Consider the following 21,460-nt stretch of genomic DNA (forward strand, 5'->3'; position numbering starts at 1 on the left):
GGAGAGGCTTCGAGGCTGCAGTGATTATCCTCACAGACTGACCCGAGTATTAAGTCAGTTCTTAATACAGAAGGAACCTGGCTCAGAAAAGAGAGGTCACTTCCCAAGGTCATGCTGCTGATCAGTGCCAAAGTCAGGAGTCTGCCACTATAGCTGCCACCCTCCCTGGGTACCATGATGCTCACTCTCCCTCAGGGGCCCACAGGAGCTTACAGTGCACCAGGTCTCCAGGTTCGAGAACCACCGCCACTACACTACCGCTTACTGTTACCGATGGGCCAGTGTGGCCTCCACCGGGGACGCTGGGACAGAACGAAGTCCGTTTCCACAGCACTCCACACCGCAGCCCGGGAAGTCGGGATTGCAGACAGAGCTCAGGACACCGTCATCCGGCCCCTCCCACCCCTCAGCTCGCCCGTCTACAGGTGACCTGACTTCACCTGCATGCTCCGCTTTGATGTGCTTCTTGTGCTCAACCGTGTTGGAAAAGGCTTTGTCACAGGAGCTGCACTGGAGTGACGAGAACTTGGAAGACCGGTGGTTCTGAGCGGCAAACACATCAGGGTGGTGGGTCCGATTGTGGTACCACAAACCAGACAATTGCTGTAAGGAATACGGCACATGTTAAGTCTTAGAAAGTTCTGGCAAGCTGGAGAGCTCCCAGGCCCTCGTGAGACAAATGAGCTTATGGATCTCAACTCATACTCTTACTGTCACACAGAAGGCCCACGTGAGAGGAAAGACTGGCATCTGTGGGTCCAAGGCACTGGTGGCCCAGAGGCCGCTATGGGTCAGGGCTCAGCCTGACCCTTCAGGAACCCTCTCCCCTCATCACCAGCCTGTGAGCCTTTCTGGTGAGGTGGAGGCTGAGAGGCTAAATGACCTGCCCAACGTCATATGACTTAGTAAACAGCATGGCCAGAACTCATACCCTGGCTTTCCAGCCAGAATGTCTGCGATGCATGGCTCTGACTCCCAGAGGCCCAGAGAAGAGCTGCGACCCTCCTCGAGCAGGAGCGTTGGTCATCACTGCCCCATAAGCAATGGCTCCTCCTGTCCAGGCTGCAGAACAGTCCTGAGACAGCCCCCCTACAGCCCCACCTTCCTAGGGGCCAGGCCCAGGCCTTGTATCACAGCAGCAGCTTGGTACAAAGTTAGTGCTCTGTTTCTGCTGGGCTAGATTAGCTGCTTCTCTCCATGCACCCAAGTCTTAGGGACGTCACAAGAACCGTTCTTCCCTTTGCAGTTTTAGAACTGAGTTTCTCATGTGTGGTTTCTTTTTAGTTCCATATGGGGTTTCCCTTTAATGTTATACCAAATTCGAAGATGAAAAAGCAGACCCCTTCGCTAGGAGTTAAACAACAGCAACAACCACCCAGTAATTGTGCTAAATGAGGGACTTCCGGGCAGTTAACACTGACAGCCCACTGTCACTCACATCCCCTGACACTCGGGGCCAACAGGCTCCACAGAGTGTGAATGTCCGCGGGAAAAAGCAGCATTGGGTTCGTGACAAGGCTGAAACCTAAGAGAAGAGGTGGAGGAATTCTCGGCTCCAATTAAAGCTCCCAACTGCATTACTCTGACCAGATCACCCGAGAGAATCGGAGTAATTACAAGCCGCATCCTTCATGAGAAGCAGCCACACCATCATCTCCAGGGGCCATGGCAGGTCGAAGGGGGAGGGCAGCCTGGGGACAGGGGGAGGCGCTCCTGGGGGAGCCCGTGGTCACCTGGTAGGCCTTGTTGCAGATGCCGCAGCTGAAGGGCTTCCCCCCCACGTGGGTCACCATGTGCCGCTCCAGCATGGAAGGGGCGCTGAAGATCTTCCCGCAGGTGGGGCAGGGGTGGTACTCCTTGGAGTGGACCTCATGGATGTGCTTGCGATGGTCCTGCAGGGTGGGGAAGCTCATCCGGCATTTCTTGCAGTCGTAGGGATCTTCTATGTCTGGTGTGGCGGCACATGGTGAGAAGAGATGGAGGGAGAAGATACGACAGGCAGCAGTCAGGGAGGTACGGGCCGTGTACAGCTCCAGGCGCAAGACTCCGTTTAGATGTTGGGCACGGCCGCAGACTCCAAGGACCAGCTGCGAGTGCAGTGGTCACCTGACGGCCCCCTATCTTCGTCCCGGGAGGAGGGCCTTCCCAAGGCTTCTGCACTAACCACCTCTGCGGCATCGAGCCGTTCATCCCAATTCCTTGCGTTACCTCCTACAAGTTAAATTCCATTTCACTACTTTGCAGGGAGTATTGCCCTTGCTCTTGCCCTACGTGCAGTGGGCATTTCTGAGTTTTCTCATTTTGTACAGAGATTTCCAACAAACTCCCCGGAGCAGGCTATTTCCTTTCCTGTCAGCATATGACTGACAGAAGGATGCTTCCTTGCTCCTTGCCTCAGATTCAACAAAAAACACATATCCAATGTTTAATGAGTGCCCTACAACAGGCATGTCTTAAGTGCCTTACAAATATTAACTAGCTTTATCCTTCCAATAATCCTGTAAGTGGGATCCATTATCATCCTATTTTAGAGATTAGGAAAACAACGCTTAGAGAGTGTCAGCCCAATGACACAAGCAGGAATGGCTGAACTGGGTGACAGTCCCAGCTCTCATTACCACGGCCGTGCTCTGGGCCACCTGCTTAACTGGACATGCCAACTCTTCAGTGAGGCCTCAAAACTAAGAACTAGCACTGATGTAGGAAACGTTTGTGTCCCTATGGCAGGAAACTGCAGTTTATTTTTTCTGAAAGCAGCAGAAAGCAGAATGTTTTAATCCTTTGCCCACGAGCCAATCTTACATGTGCACCAAGTCAGATTAATTCAGGAATTTGGACACGCAGCAGCACTCTGTATCATTAACTAGTTTCCCTGTGGACATGAGCCCTTGAAATCTCAGTTTACACTGCCTGTGAAAGCGCTTTGAAGCATTCTACATAAGCTGTGATGCTGCATGTGACCCGAGTAAGGACAGTTCAGGGGAGGGGCCTGTGACCCAGGTAAGGACAGTTGAGGACAGGGGTCTGTGACCTGGGTAAGGACAGTTCACAGGAGGGGCCTGGATGCTGGCCTGCCACCAATGACACTTCCTAAGACATAGAAGTCTTTGGGGTCCTCTTCATCCTGACAGCTGATCAGTCCTGCCCTCTCCTCTCGCCCCTGTAATGCTACCCGGAAAAGGAGACCAGAGGAGCATGGCATTTAAAAAGGCTGAAAGGACATAAAATTATGGCACTAGATCCAAGGCAGATCTCACTCTTCTGGAAGTCTCACAAGCTGGACAGGGGGGCCCGGAAGCATCTTGGGGGAAAGGGGCAACCCTCTAGATGCCTCCTGCGTTGCCCAGTGTCCAGGCCCATGCTGGGCACAGAGGAGCCTCGACAATGTCTTTTGCTGGCTGGTGGATAACAGATCTGCGTGTGTCGACATTAAGCACATGTTTGTGAGGCACTGTATTTGCCGACAGCTAGAAACTGGTGTGTGGGAAAGAGGTGGGGAGGGGAGAAGGGAGTGGGGTATGCAGGGTGCGTGACATGCTAGAGAGACTGAATTTGATGGTGACAAATGGCATCTGGGAGGGTTGCTTTTATCACCGATAATAACATCTGGCATTTACTGAGCATTTCTGTGTGTGAGCTTTACATGGGTACCTCACTAATTCTCACAGCAACCTAAGGAGGCGGCATTATTACTTCTTCTCATTTACAGAAGGGGTACAGGAGGCTTAGAAAGGTAAAGAAATCTGCTTAAGGTCTCAAGGAAGTAAATGGCAGGCTCAAGATTCAAGTCCACGCCCGTGTGACTTCAGAGCCCAAGCTCCTAACTCCCGGGGCCGTGGCACTGAGCACACGTCTGCTATTGGAGAAGACACAGTGAGGCCACAGCCAGACACCATGCTGGCCACTACCTGAGGCTGGAATGAGGGCACAGAGCTTTCCTTACCTTCCCACCTGTGTGCTCAACAGAAGCATGTGCTTATATCAGTTCCAGTAGAAGGGGACAAAAACGGGGGCAGACTCCACTAACTGAGTGGCGAGGGGAGACCGCTGGGCACAGGCTTTCAGGGCGGCGTGAGCAGGGACCAAGTACGATGGTGTGTGTGAACTCAGGGAGCGTGCGGTTGCTCCGGTGGGGAAGGTGGGGAGGACTATGAGAGGAGTGGGCACAGAAGGGGCGTGGAAAGAGAAGCAAGGTGGACTAATAGGAATATTCTGGGGCTCGGCAGCCTGTTATCAAGGCTCTCCTTCAGACATAATTTGCCTTTGTCAGCCAAGCAGTGCCAGGTGGGCTAAAAAGGAGACATGGAAACAGCCTGGACATTATACAATGACATGTTAAAATGGGATTTTTCTTGAAATAGGAACGAGAGACTCGGTTCTGCAGGAGAACAGGGGAGGGGAAGGCACCAATGGGGCCTGGCTCTGGTAGAGTGACATCTTCTGTCATGGTTGTCACATGCCTTCTCAGAGCCAGGCCTGGCGCTGAGTGCCCGACATCCACCATCTCGGTACGTACTGTGAAAGGTGTGTAGGTGGATGGACAGGCCATTGGCTTGCCGGAAGCCCTTGCCACAGTCCCTGCAGACATATGGCTTGTCCCCAGTGTGGGTCCTCACGTGGCGGGACAGCTCAATGGACTGGGCGAACACAGCATCACAGTACTGGCAGGCATACATTTTCCCTGGAAACATATGGGAATTCACTCATTAGAAACGGCACCAAACCAACCAAGATCACACCGGAAGGCACGTGCTGGGGAATATGAGCTGAGAGAGGACACTACACCACGAGCAATCTGCAGCACACTGGGGGACAGGTCTGAGCCTGTCTATCAGATGGCAGCACACAGCTGATGGCACAGTGTGGTCTCTCTCCCCCGAGGAATAAGGACAGTTCTCACCCCACAGACTACCCATCTGCTAACCAGGCCACCCCAAGTATGGAAGAACTCGATCCACTCCCAGGAAGCAGATACATCCTCATGCCCAGAAATTCCAAAGTCTGGATCCCTTGCCACATCCACAGTGCAGCATCGCGACTTCACATAAAGGTGACAGACGGGGACTCAGAGAATGGAAGTCTTCTCCTGTGGACTTGCTATACAGTTATTACAAATCATTTGGCTTCCCTATTTTCTCATGCACATTCTGAGAATACAATGACCAGATTGCCCACGCCTGTTAGAAAATACAGGTACAGAGCAAGGCTGGGAAGCTGGCATTTGTAAAAAGTCACTAGACCAGCTGTGCCTCCAACGTCCATGATGGGCCAACAGATAAGTGGAGAAATCAGTGAGGCAAGGGTCCCGGTCCCCCAAACCCCAGGGCCAGCTTCAACAAGAGCAATCAATGCCATTTTCATTGTTTCATTGTTGGGCTTTGCAATAAGATTTGTTAGGAAAAGAAGGGTTTATTCAATCAAGAGTGGAATTATTAAGAAGCCCAGGACTCAGCCCTTAGCCTTCTTCATTCTCACTTTGTGGAGGGCCTTATCTCAGATACCATCTGTACCCTGACGGCGCCCGTTTCTGTCTCCGGCTCCCAACTTTCCCCAGGACTGAGGACCCACACATCCAACTGCCTACTCCTCGCCTTCTCCACCTGGAGGTCTCACAGATATGGCAGACTCAGCTCCCAATTCTGTCCCCAGCACCCCCAGAACTCCCCCCGCCCTCCCCCACGCCCTCCGGGTTCCTCACTGCAGTGAAGGCAGCACCACATCCTCAGCTGCTCAAGCTGGAAACCCCAAGCTGTCCTAAACCCCCCACACACACACCCGCACCCAGCTCAGCACGGACCCTGTCACTTCCGCATCAACAACACACTGTCAAACACGAACAGTTTACAGCCACCCCAGCACAGCCCCAGCTGGAGCCCCGTCACCTCCACACAGGATGCCTGGCCCACCCTGTCTCCCTGTGCACACTCTTGCCCTATTACAGCTGACAGGCTGGAATGGACAGAATTAACCCCCAAAACCCTAAGTCACAGCCTCTGGCTCCTCTGCTCACAACTGTCCTATGGTCCCCAAGGACGTACACTTGGGAATACGCCCAAGAGGGCGGAATACGTCCAAGAGGGCGGAATACGTCCCCTCCCATGGCAAAAGGGGCTTTGCAGATGTGATTAAGTTAAGGATCTTGAGATGAGATTATTCTGGATTATACCAGCAGGCCCACACAATCACCAGGGTCCCTGGAAGAGGGAGCGAGGAGGGTCAAAGGAGGCAGGGGGAGGAGGGACACAGAGGTCTCGGCACCAAGGCCACGAGCCGGGGGAGGCAGATAACCTCTAGAAGCTGGGAAAACAAGGAAAGAGCTCTCCCCCAGGGCCTCCAGAAGGAACACACTTGCCAAAACGCGGACTCTACACTCATTAAAGCTTCTTTTAACCTCCAAAATGGCAAGATGATACATCTGCATTGTTTTAAGCCACTGTGTATAGTCATTTGTTACAGCAGCAATAGAAACTAGCACGTTCTGCATAAAACCAAAGTCCTAACCTTGACTTACAGGATCTTTACCGGCACCTGGGTGGCTCAGTCAGTTAAGCATCCGATCCTTGGTTTTAGCTCAGGTCGTGATCTTGAGGTTGGTGAGTTCGAGCCCCACATCAGGCTCTATGTTGATGGTGCTGAGCCTGCTTGGGATTCTCTATTTTCCCTCTCTGCCCCTCCCCTACTTGTGCTCTCCTCCTCTCTCTCTCTGAGTAAACAAACAGACTTAATAAAAACAAGACCCTTATAAGACCTGGCCTCTGGCAACCTCTCTGGCCTTGTTTACTCTGCTTTGGCCCCATCTAGTTTCCTTGTGGTTTCCCAAACAGGTAAGGCTCATCTGCGCTTGTGACACTCTTCTAGATCTGCCCGATTTCAGTTCTCACTTCACTTGAGCATCTACACAAACCTCACTTCGCTGAGGCCTCTCTGATGACACCGAGAGCCCCCCTCCCAACCTTGACAGTCTCCTGCCACTCACCCTGCTTTATTTCTCTTCAGAGCGATTACTATGATCTGAATATATATCACACGTTTATTCGTTTACAGTCTCTTTTACCCAATAGACTGTAAGCTCCCTGAGAGCAGGGTGTGTACAGTTCCACTACCCCTGGTACCTGGAATCGTGCTCAAGCAATTCTTGCAGTCAGTAAATGTTTACTGAGTGTCTACCTACTACTGCTAAGTACTATTCTAAGTTCCAATGATACAGCAGTGGGGGGGGGGGGGGCCGGAGACTAGCAGCCCTACTCTCATGGAGCTGGCATTCTGACCGGAGGAGACCCACTAGAAACATACTAAATTAATGAAGTAGATAATATAGCCTGTGACAAATACTGTGGAGAAAGGCAATGCAGGGGAATGGGGGGCTGGGGCTGAGATTTCACATGGGCGCGCGGGCAAGGACTCACGGGAAGAGGTGTGAATAAGGAGCTGAAGGGAGTGAGGAGGGATGGAAAGCAAGCATTTCAGGCTGTAGTGGAGCAGGGTGGGGGCAGGGGAGGGTCCTGGGGGACCCTGTCACTCAGAGCCTGACAGGCTATCGCAAAGCCTTCCGATTCTCCACCAAGCCAGGTGAAGAGCCTCTGCAAAAAGGTTTTGGGCAGAGAAGGGAGAGGATATGGTTTTGTTCTGAAAGGATCCCTGGGGCCTGTGCACCGAGAACACGGTCCAGGGAGTGGGGGAGAGCCAGGCGGCCAGTTAGGTGGCCACTCCCACCGTCTGGGTGAGATGAGGTGCCGAACAATGCAGAGAATCCCCCGAGAAGCCTTCTCTGACACCGCACCTCCCCTCCGACTGGCCCAGAAACCCCTCCCTCACTCTTCCACCTCCCGGGGCCATTCCCTGTCCCACCACGGACGGCTCTGCACTGCACCTGTCTCTTTCCCAGAGACACCCTGGACCATCAGCTCTGTGAGCACAAGAAATCTGGCTTAGTCACTGAGCCCCTGCCACTGCCTGCGCCATAGCAGGTGCTCAGCCAAGGCTCTTCTCATGCTTGAATTCCACCTCAAAGCTCAAGAAACTGCTGCCTTTACATAGATGCTAACTATGAGGTCACCAGCCTCTCTTCACAGCCCTTGCCAACAGCGTTCGGCATGCCTGGGCACCTGTGTTCCCTGGCCATCCACGTGCCCAGAGGCTGCGCACCATGCTGTTTCTAAGCTACCTGAGATCTTTAGCATGCCTAGACCCAAGAGGGTTTTTAGGCAGTGCGTACAGTTAACGTTGGCAGGAAAAGAGAAGAAATTCCCCGGGCCTTGCCTTCTGAGTGCTTCTTCTTGGTGTGATAGGCCAGGGCGGAAGCCTGGGTAAAGGTCATAAGGCAGTGCTTGCACATGAATGGGCGGTCCCCGGTGTGAAGGCGAAGGTGGTTCTTCAGGGTGGAATTGGCGGCAAACTTGGCCCCGCACTCTTCACAGGAGAAAGGCTTCTCATCAAAGTGCTCTGTCAGTTTGTGGTACTGCATGCCTGGGGACCAGAGGGACACCGGTAATCAGTATGATGAAGCCAGTAGGGGGATGTGACACAGTGTTCGAGACCAGGCCTGGGAGGATGCACAGCACAGACCATGGGACAACAGGCTGTGCTCCCTCTGAACCCCGCAGCCATGCTGCTCACCTACCCGCTGCCCAGCACCCCCAAGGTCACCATGGTCCACCCCTGTTTGGTTCAGGCATTAAATGTTCTGGGTTCATCTTTCCCATCCCCACTTTTTCTTACATAGCATCTGCCACCCGGAAACAGAAAAACGAAACTCACTCGATGCTTTGTCAGGTTTCCCCGACACCTGGGACAAGGGTAAGCAATTCTGACTAGACGTCCCGTGGATTCTGTGACTTATTTATTATCAAGAAACAAGTAATCACGGAAACCTAGCTGGCTGTCATTATGAAATAATGGCTACAATTCACAAAGTCCTGACCCTATGGTAGGTATTGTACATAGGTGTTTCACTATACCACCTGAAATCTTTACAATTCAAAAAAGTGGGTGCTCTCAGGGCACCTGTTTAACAGGTGGGGGAACTGACAGAGCTGATTCCTGAGCTCAGGCTCTTCTCGAAACACGACCCAGCCTCTGTGGGAGCCCGTCCATAGCCCTTACTGCGTACAGTGAGGTACGAGGCCTGGAGCCCAGACTACAGTATCCAGAATTATCACCCTCTTAAGTTACTTCGCCTTCCTGGAAGTACCTGAGGCATGGGCAAATTCTCTCCCACAGAGGTCACACGTCACCGGAAGCCTCTTCTTCTTCTTCTTCGGGACATCGGGCTCCCCTCCGCCACCATGGGCCTCCAGCTGGTGTTTTTCCAGCTCCTTCTTAGACTCCTTGGTCTCACTGCACTCCTTGCACTGCACCTGTCGGCTCTTGGCCACGCGGCAGCGCTTCATATGCACCTTCAGACGGCAGTAGAAGTGGAAGCTTTTGTCACAGGCCTTACAGACGAAGCTCTTCTTGGCAGCGTCGGGGGAGGCAGACATGTCTTTCGCTTGCGGCTCTGGCACAGAGTCAGTCTCTCCTGGACGGCTCTGTGTCTCAGACCGGCAGCCTTCCTCCATTGGCTCGGCCACCTTCTCACTGTCATTGAGTATGCGCTGAAATTTATTGCTCACTTTCCACCTTTCCTTCTCTCCACTCTCCTGAGTAAGGAAGCCTGCATATAAGAGAAATCACATGGCTCTGGAAATTCTCTTGTGTTTCTACTTTGCTTCCTAATTAGGGAAAACTGGAGACTACTTGGGACCCTCCTCAAACTCAGAAGCAATGCCCCTGTCATCTGGACTTTGCGATACACATACAGAGCATCATTTTACACCTACGCCTAGGACTCCTCCAGGTACTGGGAGCATCCAGGAGAAGTGAGGCAGCAATGGACGAACTCTTGTGTGAACCGCTGCCTCTTCTCTCCAATCTGGAAACACCCCATGGGCCTGACAGGACCCCCACCCCATTCTGCTCCTTACCACTGCATGCTAGCTCTTGCATGACCGGCTGCAGGCCTGGGAAAGATCTGTGGACGCGGCACAGGAGGTGACATAGTTCAAGGGCTGAGACAGATTTTTCCATGGCTCTGCTCAGCACTGCTTTCAGGGAAGCTTCAGGGCTGGCTGTCTCGGGGGAAATGCTCAGAATCTAAATGAATACCAGGAGACAAAGGTTTGTGGTTAATATCAGCAGTTTTCTCCATGGTTTTCAACTTAGGGGAAAAATAGCTTATTTCAGGGTGGCATTACTCCATCTATAACAAGTTTACATGTCTTGTGATGAATGTGGTAGAGAACCTCTTTTCCCAAAGAACAGGGAAACTGGCAAAAAAAAAAAAAAGGAGACACAGTCAAGACAGATGTGTAAATACAAAGAAGGTACAAGCAAAGAGGCACTGAGCATTTTCTCTGAGAAATATTTTCTCAGAAATCAGGAGTCTCCAAAAGAACTCTTCTAGATCTTAATATTAAAGGCTCGAAAAGCTGTAGGATTTGGTAGCTCGTGGTTCTGTCTTGAAGATCGAGATCATTTTTCATAATATATAATTGTCTCAATGTCTGCAAGTAATTCTGCATGATCAGTGGCTTCACATTTTTAGACACTTAGATGTACCCTTTTAAACATTTTCTTTCATGAAAAAAACTCAGCTTTTTAAAGAAGGTTCAAATAGGGGCTTTAAAGAGGCCAAGAATATGATTTCAAAGCCACCGTCTTTCAGAATGTTACAGCTATCAGCAGAAAGAGTCAGTACACTGAGAAAATAAAGCTAAACCATCCACAGATGGCCAAATGGAATTTTTGTTCAGGAAGACATTTTATTTCTGCTCTTTTCAAGTCTATCTAAATAAACCTGATCTCCCAGGAGGCAGGCCTGAGACTCATTAGCAAGGCTCAAACTCATCAACTGCAGGAGCCCCGTTCCTCAAGCAAGAGGCGAGCTGGAGAGAGCCTAGCGGGGTATCCTTCCTCTGAAGCCCCACAGAAAAACGCACCACCTTCTCTACATCTGAAAGTCAGGCCAAGGTGGAGCTGTCACCTGCGTGGACAGAGCTAGAAACTAGCCCTTCTGCAAGCCATCCATGCCAACTTGGATTAAAAAGCACTACAGGTGAACTTGTAGTTTAATTTTAGTCCCTTTAGAATTCTTCCCCCCTCGAGAAGCACACAATCCTGGGCTGGACAACCATGAATCCCCCTCCGTCCCCACCTGGTTTTTCTGGGTTGGCGGCCACCCAGAGAAGCCTTACAGAAAATGAGCTGGCACTATTTGCTACCCCATATGGGCAAAAGCTTTGTTCTAACTATGTTTATCTTGGCTCTTCCTAGACGCCAGAAGAGCATGCAATAAGACCGATTTTACTTTCCTTTCTCTGAAAAGCAGTTGCATCTCAGAACATGTTAGAGAACAGTTCGTGGTTCCCCGAGTTTACCTAAGTTTGAACAAATGAAATACAGCTAGGTTTGAGTCACATGAACCTGGGTTCAAATCCTGGCTTCAACTCTGGCCATCCTAGACATGCTACTGAACTCTCTGGAGCCTGAGTTCCCTTATCTATAGAATGTGGAGGACATTGCCTGCCACACAGTTGGCAGAATCACAAAACAAAGAGGTGCTGTGAGGTGCTGGCTCGGCACGGGGCTCGGCATGCAACAGGCACTCTGCAGAATCTGGTATCTCCCTTAGGAACAAGAGCATCCCAGGCCTGGTAGAACTGTCTGGAACAATGTTTGATCTGCACCTCCTTCACAGCCTCTGCAAGCTGCCCCTCCTCTGTGGTAAAGCACTTGCGTCCAGTCCCTTGTTGGATGGCCTCCAGGATCAGCCTGTGATGCCTCAGCATGGCTTCTAAGGCCGCACTTTCTGGGTTGGCCGCTGAAAGAGAGGAGGATTAACAAGTCATGAGTGGAACTCTGAGCACCATTTTCCCTTCACCCTTTCTCATCTCAACTCTTCACAGTGAGAATACACTTCACTGATCTCCTTCCGGGGGCTGGGAGTGGGGGAGAGGGCAAACATCACTGCAATTACAGTTCAATTAATATAAACTTAGATTTCTGCTTATTTTCAAAGGTTCACAAGCCCCCATGTCCTTGAACAAAACTGCCAGCCCTTCCTTCCAGTGGTGGGGATGTGGAGGATGACCGTAAGAGAGCTCTTTCTAGTTTCCAGCCAGGCTGACGATAATTTCTACCAGGGGCAAAGCTAGGACAGAGATCAGGTAGCCTACCTGCCCGGAAGAAAGCATCAGCACCAGGCTCCCGTTTTATTTCCTCCATGAGCAGGTTCAATGGGCCAGTCTTTGTCTCCTGAGCCACCAGCAGCAGTTGCCAAATGGCTGTTGCAGAGACAGTCTGCTTTTCTAGAACTGCTGACATCAGAGAACTGAAGCCACCCGAGCCAGAGTCCTGTTTCACAAGCTTCTCCATGACCTTCAAGATGTGGCACAAAAACACAGTAAGGGACTTTCTAGCCACCAGCCAAACTCCAAAGCTGCAAGTCTGAGTCCTGGGTACAGTGTACATACTTCTGGGGAGAGGTTTTTGAACATCCTTCACCTCCCAACCTGAGAGACCTTTATACAAGACAAAGCTCTTCACACTTCCTTTTGAATGCCTTTCTTATTACGGCAGAAGTTACAACTTCCAACTTATCACTATGCCCGAGAAATTAAATCACCTTGCTTTCCTTCTCCTCTACTAACCCCTTAGCATTTCTCAGTATGGCTGTGTGTGTATTTATGTAAAATATATTTTTAAAGTATGCATACATGTTCATCTTTTTTCCGTCTCTCATTTTACCCACCCTCCCTCCCTTCTCCCCTTCTTTTTCTCTTACCTCTCTTTCTCCAGGGGCTAAACCCTTCATGTGTGGGATCATTTTTAACAACATCTGGTTGTCTGTGAAAATCTCTGAGAGGTTTTCGTGATATCGTCTCAACAGCTCAGTCCCATAATCATCGGGGCTCACTTGGACTGCAGGAATATTAGCAAAACAATAATGTTTGCGACAACGAAACACCCTTCCAGGCTTTTCCTACACCAGATTAGCGGAGCCGAAAGAGGAGAGCTGTAACACCAGCATGCTGTCTCCTCTGGAAGGCAAGTTTGGCTCCCAGTTGGGGCCCCACACATGTGTTCAGATCCCCCTTGGTATTCCCTTAATCACTTGGTGCTTCAGGGTCGCAAAACCACTAATGCTTTGAAAGTCAGAGCCCAGTGGTCGAAGCCAGTGATTGCTCAACAGGGAGGTAATTAGAAGGCGCGCTTGTGAGAGATGTAGAGATACAGATTTAAGGGGTGTTATTCCTCGAGCCTGAGGTCAAGGATCCATGCAGCAATCCAAAACACTAGCAGGCGTGAGTCAAGACTCTGGTAGTGAAGCTATAGTTAAGCTTTGTGTATATGCCCTTTGAGCCAATCTGTTAGTTACTCTCTCTTAAAAGGTCATATTTAATTTAAAAGTAAGAAAACTAAAAATCAGCATTTCCTTTAGGTTTACAGATATTTAAGAAAGCATGTTCCTCTTTGGCCCTGTAACTCCACTTCTGGGAATCATGCCTTACGATGGGGGCGCCTGGCTGCCACAGTCAGCGGAACATCAGATTATAGATCTTGGGATTGTGAGTTCAATCTATACATTGGGCGTAGAGATCACTTAAAAATAAAATCTTTTCTTAATTTTTTTTAATGTTCTATTTCTGAGAGAGAGAGAGACAGCATGAGCAGGGGAGGGTCAGAGAGAGAGGGAGACACAGAATCTGGAACAGGCTCCAGGCTCTGAGCTAGCTGTCAACACAGAGCCCGATGCGGGGCTCGAACCCACAAAGGGTGAGATCATGACCTGAGCCAAAGTCGGCCACCCAACCAACTGAGCCACTCAGGCACCCCAGAAATAAAATCTTAAAAAAAAAATTTTCAAAACACTTTTAAAAAGGGAGGGAGGGAGGCACCTGGGTAGCTCAGTGGGTTGAGCTCAGTGGGTTGACTCTTGAGTTTGGCTCAGGTTCTAGCTAGGGTCGTGGGATCGAGCCCCGCATCAGGCTCTGTGCTGAGTGTGGAGCCTGCTTGGGATTCTCTCACTCCCTCTCCCTCTGCCCCTCCCCCATTCGCATATATGCACTCTCTTTCTCTAAAAAACAATAAAAAATTAGAAATAAAAAAAGGAATGCTCTGAAGGCAAAAAGTCTGTGTACAAAAGTATTTGTCATTATACAATTTGTGATGATGATGGGAACAGAATATCTAATATTTACATAGTATCTATGATGTGCTAATGAATAAACACTGTGCTAAGTGTTGTACGTACAATATCTCACAGTGGCCACAAAAATTAATGTGATGGGTGCCATTCTTACCCCCATCTGAGAGAGGATTTCTCTTCATGAGGTTCAGAGAGGTTAAGTCATTGGCTCAGGGTCATGCAGCTACCAAATAAGTCAGGATGATAAACCCAGGTAGTCTTTTTTGTTTTTTTAAGTTTGTTTAGTTTTTAAATTTATTTTGAGAGAGAGTGAGGATGGGCAGGCGAGAGGGAGAGTGAGAGAGGGAGAGAGAAAATCCCAAGCAGACTCTGTGGTGGCAGCACAGAGCCCAACGTGGTGCTCAATCCCATGAACCGGCAATCATGACCTGAGCCAAAATCAAGAGTCAGACGCTTAATCGACTGAGCCACCTAGGTGCCCCACAAACCCAGGGGTCTTGAGAGCCCTAACCATTATACTACCTGTACCCCTGACAGGGCAGGAGTAATGCATGATATACACCCTTATGATGGAAAGCTACAGAGCCTTCAAAAATAGGGTTACAGGGAGTTTTTTTGAAGCGTGAGGGAGAATGCTTATGTTATACTGGAGGAAATGATAAAATTATAAAATACAGCAAAATATCTCCACATTGTAAAAATAATGTGACAAAACAGGTCAGTGTCTTAACACTAAAATAATCAAGTGGTAGGGTCTGAGGTTGTTTCCTTCTTTATTTTTTAAATTGTTCAAGTTTGTAGAAGTATTCATTATTTTTATAAGCTAGAAAAAAGTTCTCTCATTTTCCTCATGTGCTCTGGGGTGGGGGAGAACTGGCTGGCCTTGGCCCGTTATCCTAAGGGCTGGGACATGGACTCCGTCCCCCAGAGTGAACGTACACGAGGGCAGTTAGTGCTGGGGACCGCCAGAGCCAAACCGCACTCAAGTGGGAGTGGGAAAATCAAGATCTGAGTCTTCGCTGCTTATCTGTCAACACAGCTTGTCAAAATCACGCGCTCTGTGAGCCCGTCAGCTCCTGAGGTGTTCACGGGTGCCGCCCTGGGAAAACCACACCTTAACAAACCCCGAACCACAGGACCATCGTGAGGGGCATCTCCATGGTGATGGAGCAAGTCTCAGATTTCAGATCGTAAACTCCAGAACTATGGAGAACCGCTGGTTTCTGGCAGCTAGTTTGTTTCATGAGGGCATCTCCTACCATCAGCTCATCTCCCCAGCATGGAGCCAAAAGGGTGTGTAAGCTGTAATTTTCTGGGAGAGGTTCCAGTCCAGAGAGCTGACAATTAACTAATACCTGTGGTGCTTGGCGAAGTGGCTAATTTCTGCAAATTCTCCAGCAGAAGGCCCAAGTTTGGGGACGTAGGTTTCACAGCCTGAAGGAGTTTCACCAAACTCTCTGCAGTCAGGGTCTGGTCTTCAGACACTCTGTGCAGTAGCTTCTCCACGGTCTCCTTGGGCGTCCCACCCTCGCAGCAACTCAGGAGCACCTGCAGCGGCAAGCAATCGGGCCGACACCGGTTACAGGCAACTCGCGTCCGTATGTGTCCGATGCACCGCCGGCGAGCCCAGAAAGAGGGCAGGACGAGGCGCCTGTCCCCAGGTCCTCCTCTGTGGTCTCTAGCGCCACTGTCCCCATAGTCGCTTCCTTGTGTCGTGTCACTACAAATCCCAAGCGTTCTCCAAACAAACAGCCCTGTGGGAATCCTTCCTTCTCAAATGCGGGTCTGTGTATATTCTTTGACCCCTAAAGGTTTGCATTTTGTGAGAAGATTCTCACACAAGGCCTACGCGGCAGAGCAGGTAGCTTGCCTCTCACCTGGTTCTTCAGATTTGATTTGTTCAGACACAGACACCGAGAAACAGACTGGAAGTTCATGAGTACAGTTACAGTGGTTTTCGGCCTCTGTTCAATACAGTACGTGACCATGCTAAGAGGCTGCAATTTCACAGCCATCCTATTATTTTGCTTCCTTTTACTTTATTTGCATAGCAATTTGAATGCCCAGATAAGTTACACGTTAGTCTGTGGCCTCCAAAATAATAGATTTAAAGTGCATTTCTGGATAGTTTTTCTTATAGATTCTGTACTCTCGATCTCTCTTATCAGCTCTACACACACATCAGCTTCAGTCATCAGCCCCCACTTCCACCCCCTTTACTTCCTTCGTGTGCTAGAGGATTTTCTGAGTCAAAAGGGCACAGGTTTCCAGCAAAAGGTTGAAAAATAAAACAAATGACTGTTATTTTACAGATATTTTCCTATTAGAACAGTCCTAATGGACTACGACTCACTATGTATAACTTGGCTCTTCTGGAGCTAATAGATAATGTGGGAGATTTTTTCAACATATATAAACTAGGGATACCTAGTAACCACATTTCCTTTGGGAAAATGCCAGCACTCAGGAGAAACAGTCAAGCAGATCAGTGACAGCAGGTGACAGAGGATGCCATTATCAAATTAACTCCCATTAAAAAATAAATGCAGTTATAAAACCAAATTGGTTTTACATATACATAAGGAGCACCTATGTTATACATATGAAAGGAATGCATACATTATAAATTAAGCTGTCATGTTTCTTGTCAGTACAGAACACAGTCATTCTCTTTGTTCAATGCCTAATATATACTAGATTTCTACTAAATGAATCATAATTTAAAATGAAAGTGTCTCTATCTAAAACCCATACTGATTTCATTGCTATGTTTTAGTTCCTAAGTAATAATCTGATCCATAATGAGGTAGCCAGATACTGACAAGAGTGGGTATAGGCTTTAAAGCCAGACAGGCCCAGGAGGAACCCCAGTCCTAAAATGTATTGCTTGTGTGACCTTGGGTGAGTTATTTAATTCTTTGAACCTTATCTTCCTATCTGTGGAAGAGGAGAACAATAACAGCCCTTGCACAGTTGTTATTAGGAGTCTATAAAGTGAAGTTGCTATTTGCAGAGCCTGACATAACTTCTAGGACATATGTGATCTTTAAATGATAGTGGTTACCAGTATTGTAAGGCAGCACAATGAACAGTGGTTAAGAGAATGTGCTTTGTTTAGAGTTCCTGACTTCCAGTACTGGCACCCAGCGGCTGTGTCTTGGGTGGGCTGCCTAAACTTCTAAAGTGTCTGTTTCTTCATCTCTATTTTATTATTTTTTAAATGTTTATTTTTGAGAAAGTGCAGGTGGGGGAGGGTCAGAGAGAGGGAAATAAAGGATCTGAAGCGGGATCTGCATGACAACAGCAAGCCCACTGTGGGGCTCAAACTCACGGACTGTGAGATCACAACCTGAGCCAAAACTGGGTGCTCGACCTACTGAGCCACCCGGGTGCCCCTGTTTCTTTATGTTTAAAACCAGAGTAATACCCATGACTAAAGTTGCTGCCAGGGTAGAATTCAGTAATGTTTCAAAGGTCCTCAGCACACTGCTCAGCACACAGTAGGCTGTAAGTTACAGACAACTGTAGTAGTTACTATTCTTGTAACTGTTTCCATTCCTGAAATAGAGACATTTCTATTTGCCATTTCCTACAGAACCCAGGGTATGGGTAGATAAGGGCCATGATGCCTCGATCAGCATCATCCTGTAACAGAAAAAAGGTCTAAAAGGGCTGAGTGAATGTTCCCCACAATGTCAAAACATGGTGGCTATTCGATCAACAGTCACCTCTACACTCCTGCTTTATTATTTTGCTTCAAGTTTCATGAGAAGAAGTAGCTTAATGAAGCTCTAGTAGAACCCCAATTCTAAGAAGTATTTTTGCGATTTAGAACTAATTTAAGTTCTTCTGCTTCAGTCCTTTCTGTCAAGTAAACCAAAAGTGACAGAAGAAAATGACAGTGTGGTCTGTCTTGGTGTAGGGAATGAGGCTGAGTTTGGGCTCTTCCTATAAATGCTATTTTACTGAGATAATGAAACAGTTCAAAGGACACATTCAATCTAGCTAATAAGGAAAAGGTTTGAATGAGTAATAGAATGAAATCCCTACACAGGGAATCAGGTACTTCTAGAGCTATAAGCAACTTACTTAAACCGAGTGCCTGAAATGACATTTAATTTTAACTCTAAGGAGAAACCAGAGGTTTAACCTTATTTTGGATACTAGTTTTCTCTAAGAAATTCAAAGGAATTATAATTTTGAAAACATAATTTATAAAACATAATACTGAGATTAAAGATTGCTCCCATTTTATATGAAAAAACTCCAGTTTAAGATCACTGAGAAAGGAGAATCTAGGAGCCAGTCTTCACTACTAATCCAGTGCTCAGCCATTCTACCACTATTTTCTAAACATTTTCTCTTCCCAACATATAAGCCACTTCCCACAGTTTTAAGAATTGATGCCACAGAAGTTCTCTCTCCCTATTTCTTCCTTCCAGATATAAAAATATTTTTAGCACAAAGTTGAAATCAATAACACCAACAAATACAGTTATCTCGTTGACTGGAGAAGTCATGCTAGCAGTTTTATGAGGATTTTAGCAGCTGGCTGGTGGGAGGGTAAATTGGTGCAACCTTTCTGAAGGGCAGTTTGGCAACAGACAGCAAACCCCTGAACATTTTTATACTCTCTCTTCCAAAATCTCACTTCCTAGAAATTACTCCAAGGAAAGAATCTGAGAGGTATGCAAAGATGTGTGTTAAAGGATGTTTCTACCACATCATTTACTATGGCAAAAAAAAATTGGAAACAAATGCACAACAATAAACCACTAATGAATTACAGTGTGTCCATTACACAGAATAGAATGCAGCTACCAAAATCCTATTACAGGGATGGAAACGTAGTCGCAATGTATTAAGTAAAAAAACCAAGTTATTCTGGCTACTAAGCCTATCTCTGGATGATTCCAATGAGAAAAAGTGGGAGCGCATGCTCCAAAATGTCAGCAGTGATCATCTCTGAGCGGCCAGGTGGTGAGAAATTTGGATATTTTTGTTTTTGCTGGTTTCCTCACTTTTCTCTACAGATGAACAGTGCGGCCTTTCTATAAAGATTTAGAAAAGTGTCACGATAATTACAAATGTACCTGAACATTTTAACCCTTGGGGCAGCTTTTATATTAAAAACTCATGTAGTCAGATGCGCCCATCCACATATCTAAACATTTAATTGTCCAACGTGAGGTGTGAAGCCCTCAGCAAGCTGCTGCAGGAGGTACAAAGAGACGCGGGTCAAGAACGTGAACTTCAAGGTGCTCTCTATGCAGTAGGTATAAAAACACTGCAAGGGAGAAAATGCTACGTGCCACAAGAGAAGTTAAAAAGTGTGCCACGTAAATTCAGGAGGGAGGAGGAAATGCTTGACACGGTTACCCTTCTCTCGGCGCCAGTCAGGAATTCCTCCTTGGCTGTTTCCAGGAACCGCAGGATAGGTCTCTGCTGTGTGACACACTGGATCAGGTCCTCTTTGTGTTCTAGTAACAGAGCAGACAAGGTCTTTCCCTCCTCTGTGCTCCCTGGGAGAGAAGGAGTTAGAGACGCACACAAGAGAAGCTAGTCAATTTGAAGAAAATGACAGCCTGGTTTGTCAAGAGAGATCTAACGGAATAGGAAAGTGATTCTCGGCCTATTTTGAGCACCCGAATGCAGAATCTCTTTTTGCAGAGGAAAATACTTTATTATTCTGTTTAAACTCTAAGAAAGGAAAACTGTTTCATTTATCTGTCGAAACACAAAGCTGCAGAGCCAGCCAGAGGTTAACTTCTGGTTGGCAAGGCCACTGCTTTGTACCCAACCCGAAAGAGAGAGAGACTGCAGCTGCCGGCAAACCAGTTCACCCTGGGCAGTGAAAACACTGGCTGGGACGTGTGGCTTTTTGAAGGGCAGGAAAATGCTGACAGTCTTCTCCAACCTCAAGGTGTCAGACTACTTAACTAGTGGATAGAAATGGAGACTCAAATACAACTCAAATTTAGGTTATATGTATTGAACAGGCAGCTTCTAGAATTACATGTAGAACTGATGTGAAAATCACTTAACGGCAACGAAGCCACTGGAGCAAACTTAACAATGTCTTCCCAGAATAAAAGTCAAGCCACCTGGGTGGACAGGGTTTTCTCCTACCTTTCGGCTGTACCGCTTCCATGTCTTCTGGCTCTCTGTCTAACAACGCTGCCTTTACCGCGGGACTGGAATCCTGGCATAGCCTCAACAGAGACACAACGGTCTGAACATCCAGGCTCTCGTCTCTCACTTTATCCAGGATTCTCTGGAATGCTGAACGTCCTTCTTCACCCTCAAGACATCCCATTATAGTCTGTGAACAGAAGTAATGAGAAAGAGACATTGGCCAGCTGCAAGAACCCCACGCTCCTTGATCTGGAGAGTGAAGCCCTCACCATTTTGATCCCTGCCTGTTTGGCCTTTCTGTGGTACTTGGCATTTCTATGGCCCCTGCATGAGAGAATGTTCAGTGGAGGAGGGGGCAGAAGGGGAGGGGAGATGAGAGGGGTGCAGGGAGAGAATTAATCTTAAGCAGGCTCCATGCTCAGTACAGAGCCCCGACGCAGGGCTTGATCTTACGACGCTGGGATCATGATCCAAACCAAAATCAAGAGTAGGATGCTCAACCCAGTGTCTCGAGCTTCTCTGGCTTTGTAACATCGAAGCATTTGGTATGGATGAACACCAGTCTTTCTGACCCCTCCTTCTCAGCCTTCTTCACTGGTCTTCCTTCCAAATCTATAACCAGAAGCAGTACCAAAAACTGGTCTCAACTCTACTTTTTCTTCCATTATGCTCCTCCTTTAGAAAAGCTCTCACATACATAGCTTTTATATCACCTCTAGGCAGATAACCCTGAAAGCTAGTGCTCTAATCCTAAGCTTTCTGTTTAAATCGGGAGCCACACAATTTCCACTAGAAACGCCTTATCCTCCAGAGGTCTTGGCACCACATGTCACCATCTGGATGCTTCTAACCCTGGAGTACTAAAATATCAGCAACTCCGGTGGTAAAATAAAACAAAATTAGCAGGAGGAAGGCCAACTGGAAGGGTTAGTATTTCTATTTTAGCAATAATGGGTTTACTTTTAAAAATATGGAAGTGAAAGTTAATTTCATGCGCATAGCCTTTATATTTCTACTCAGCAAAACTACAACCTACCTTTGAGATTTTTAATGTTGATACTATAAGAGTTTTTTGCACAAGAAAGCAAAAAGGTATGGTTTTCTACACCTACACACACACACACACACACACACACACAC

General features: G+C 48.0%; 1 protein-coding gene across 4 annotated transcripts in view; it reads right to left on the reverse strand.

The window, feature by feature from the left end:
* Positions 1-21,460, reverse strand: part of ZBTB40 (zinc finger and BTB domain containing 40) — a 78,832-nt gene that overhangs the window by 7,648 nt on the left and 49,724 nt on the right. For all 4 annotated transcript variants that reach the window (XM_039231303.1, XM_039231297.1, XM_039231289.1 and 1 more), the window contains exons 4-15: positions 20,315-20,507; positions 19,565-19,707; positions 15,541-15,733; positions 12,821-12,957; positions 12,213-12,414; positions 11,724-11,857; positions 9,963-10,131; positions 9,191-9,652; positions 8,260-8,466; positions 4,517-4,681; positions 1,734-1,948; positions 441-603 (exon numbers count right to left, since the gene is read on the reverse strand). In XM_039231303.1, coding sequence (XP_039087234.1) covers positions 441-603; positions 1,734-1,948; positions 4,517-4,681; positions 8,260-8,466; positions 9,191-9,652; positions 9,963-10,131; positions 11,724-11,857; positions 12,213-12,414; positions 12,821-12,957; positions 15,541-15,733; positions 19,565-19,707; positions 20,315-20,507 — 2,383 coding nt within the window. The remainder of the gene's footprint in view (positions 1-440; positions 604-1,733; positions 1,949-4,516; positions 4,682-8,259; positions 8,467-9,190; positions 9,653-9,962; positions 10,132-11,723; positions 11,858-12,212; positions 12,415-12,820; positions 12,958-15,540; positions 15,734-19,564; positions 19,708-20,314; positions 20,508-21,460) is intronic.

Source organism: Hyaena hyaena, unplaced genomic scaffold, assembly GCF_003009895.1.
Source record: "Hyaena hyaena isolate Hyena2069 unplaced genomic scaffold, ASM300989v1 scaffold_3, whole genome shotgun sequence".
NCBI classification, from domain to species: Eukaryota; Metazoa; Chordata; class Mammalia; order Carnivora; family Hyaenidae; genus Hyaena; species Hyaena hyaena.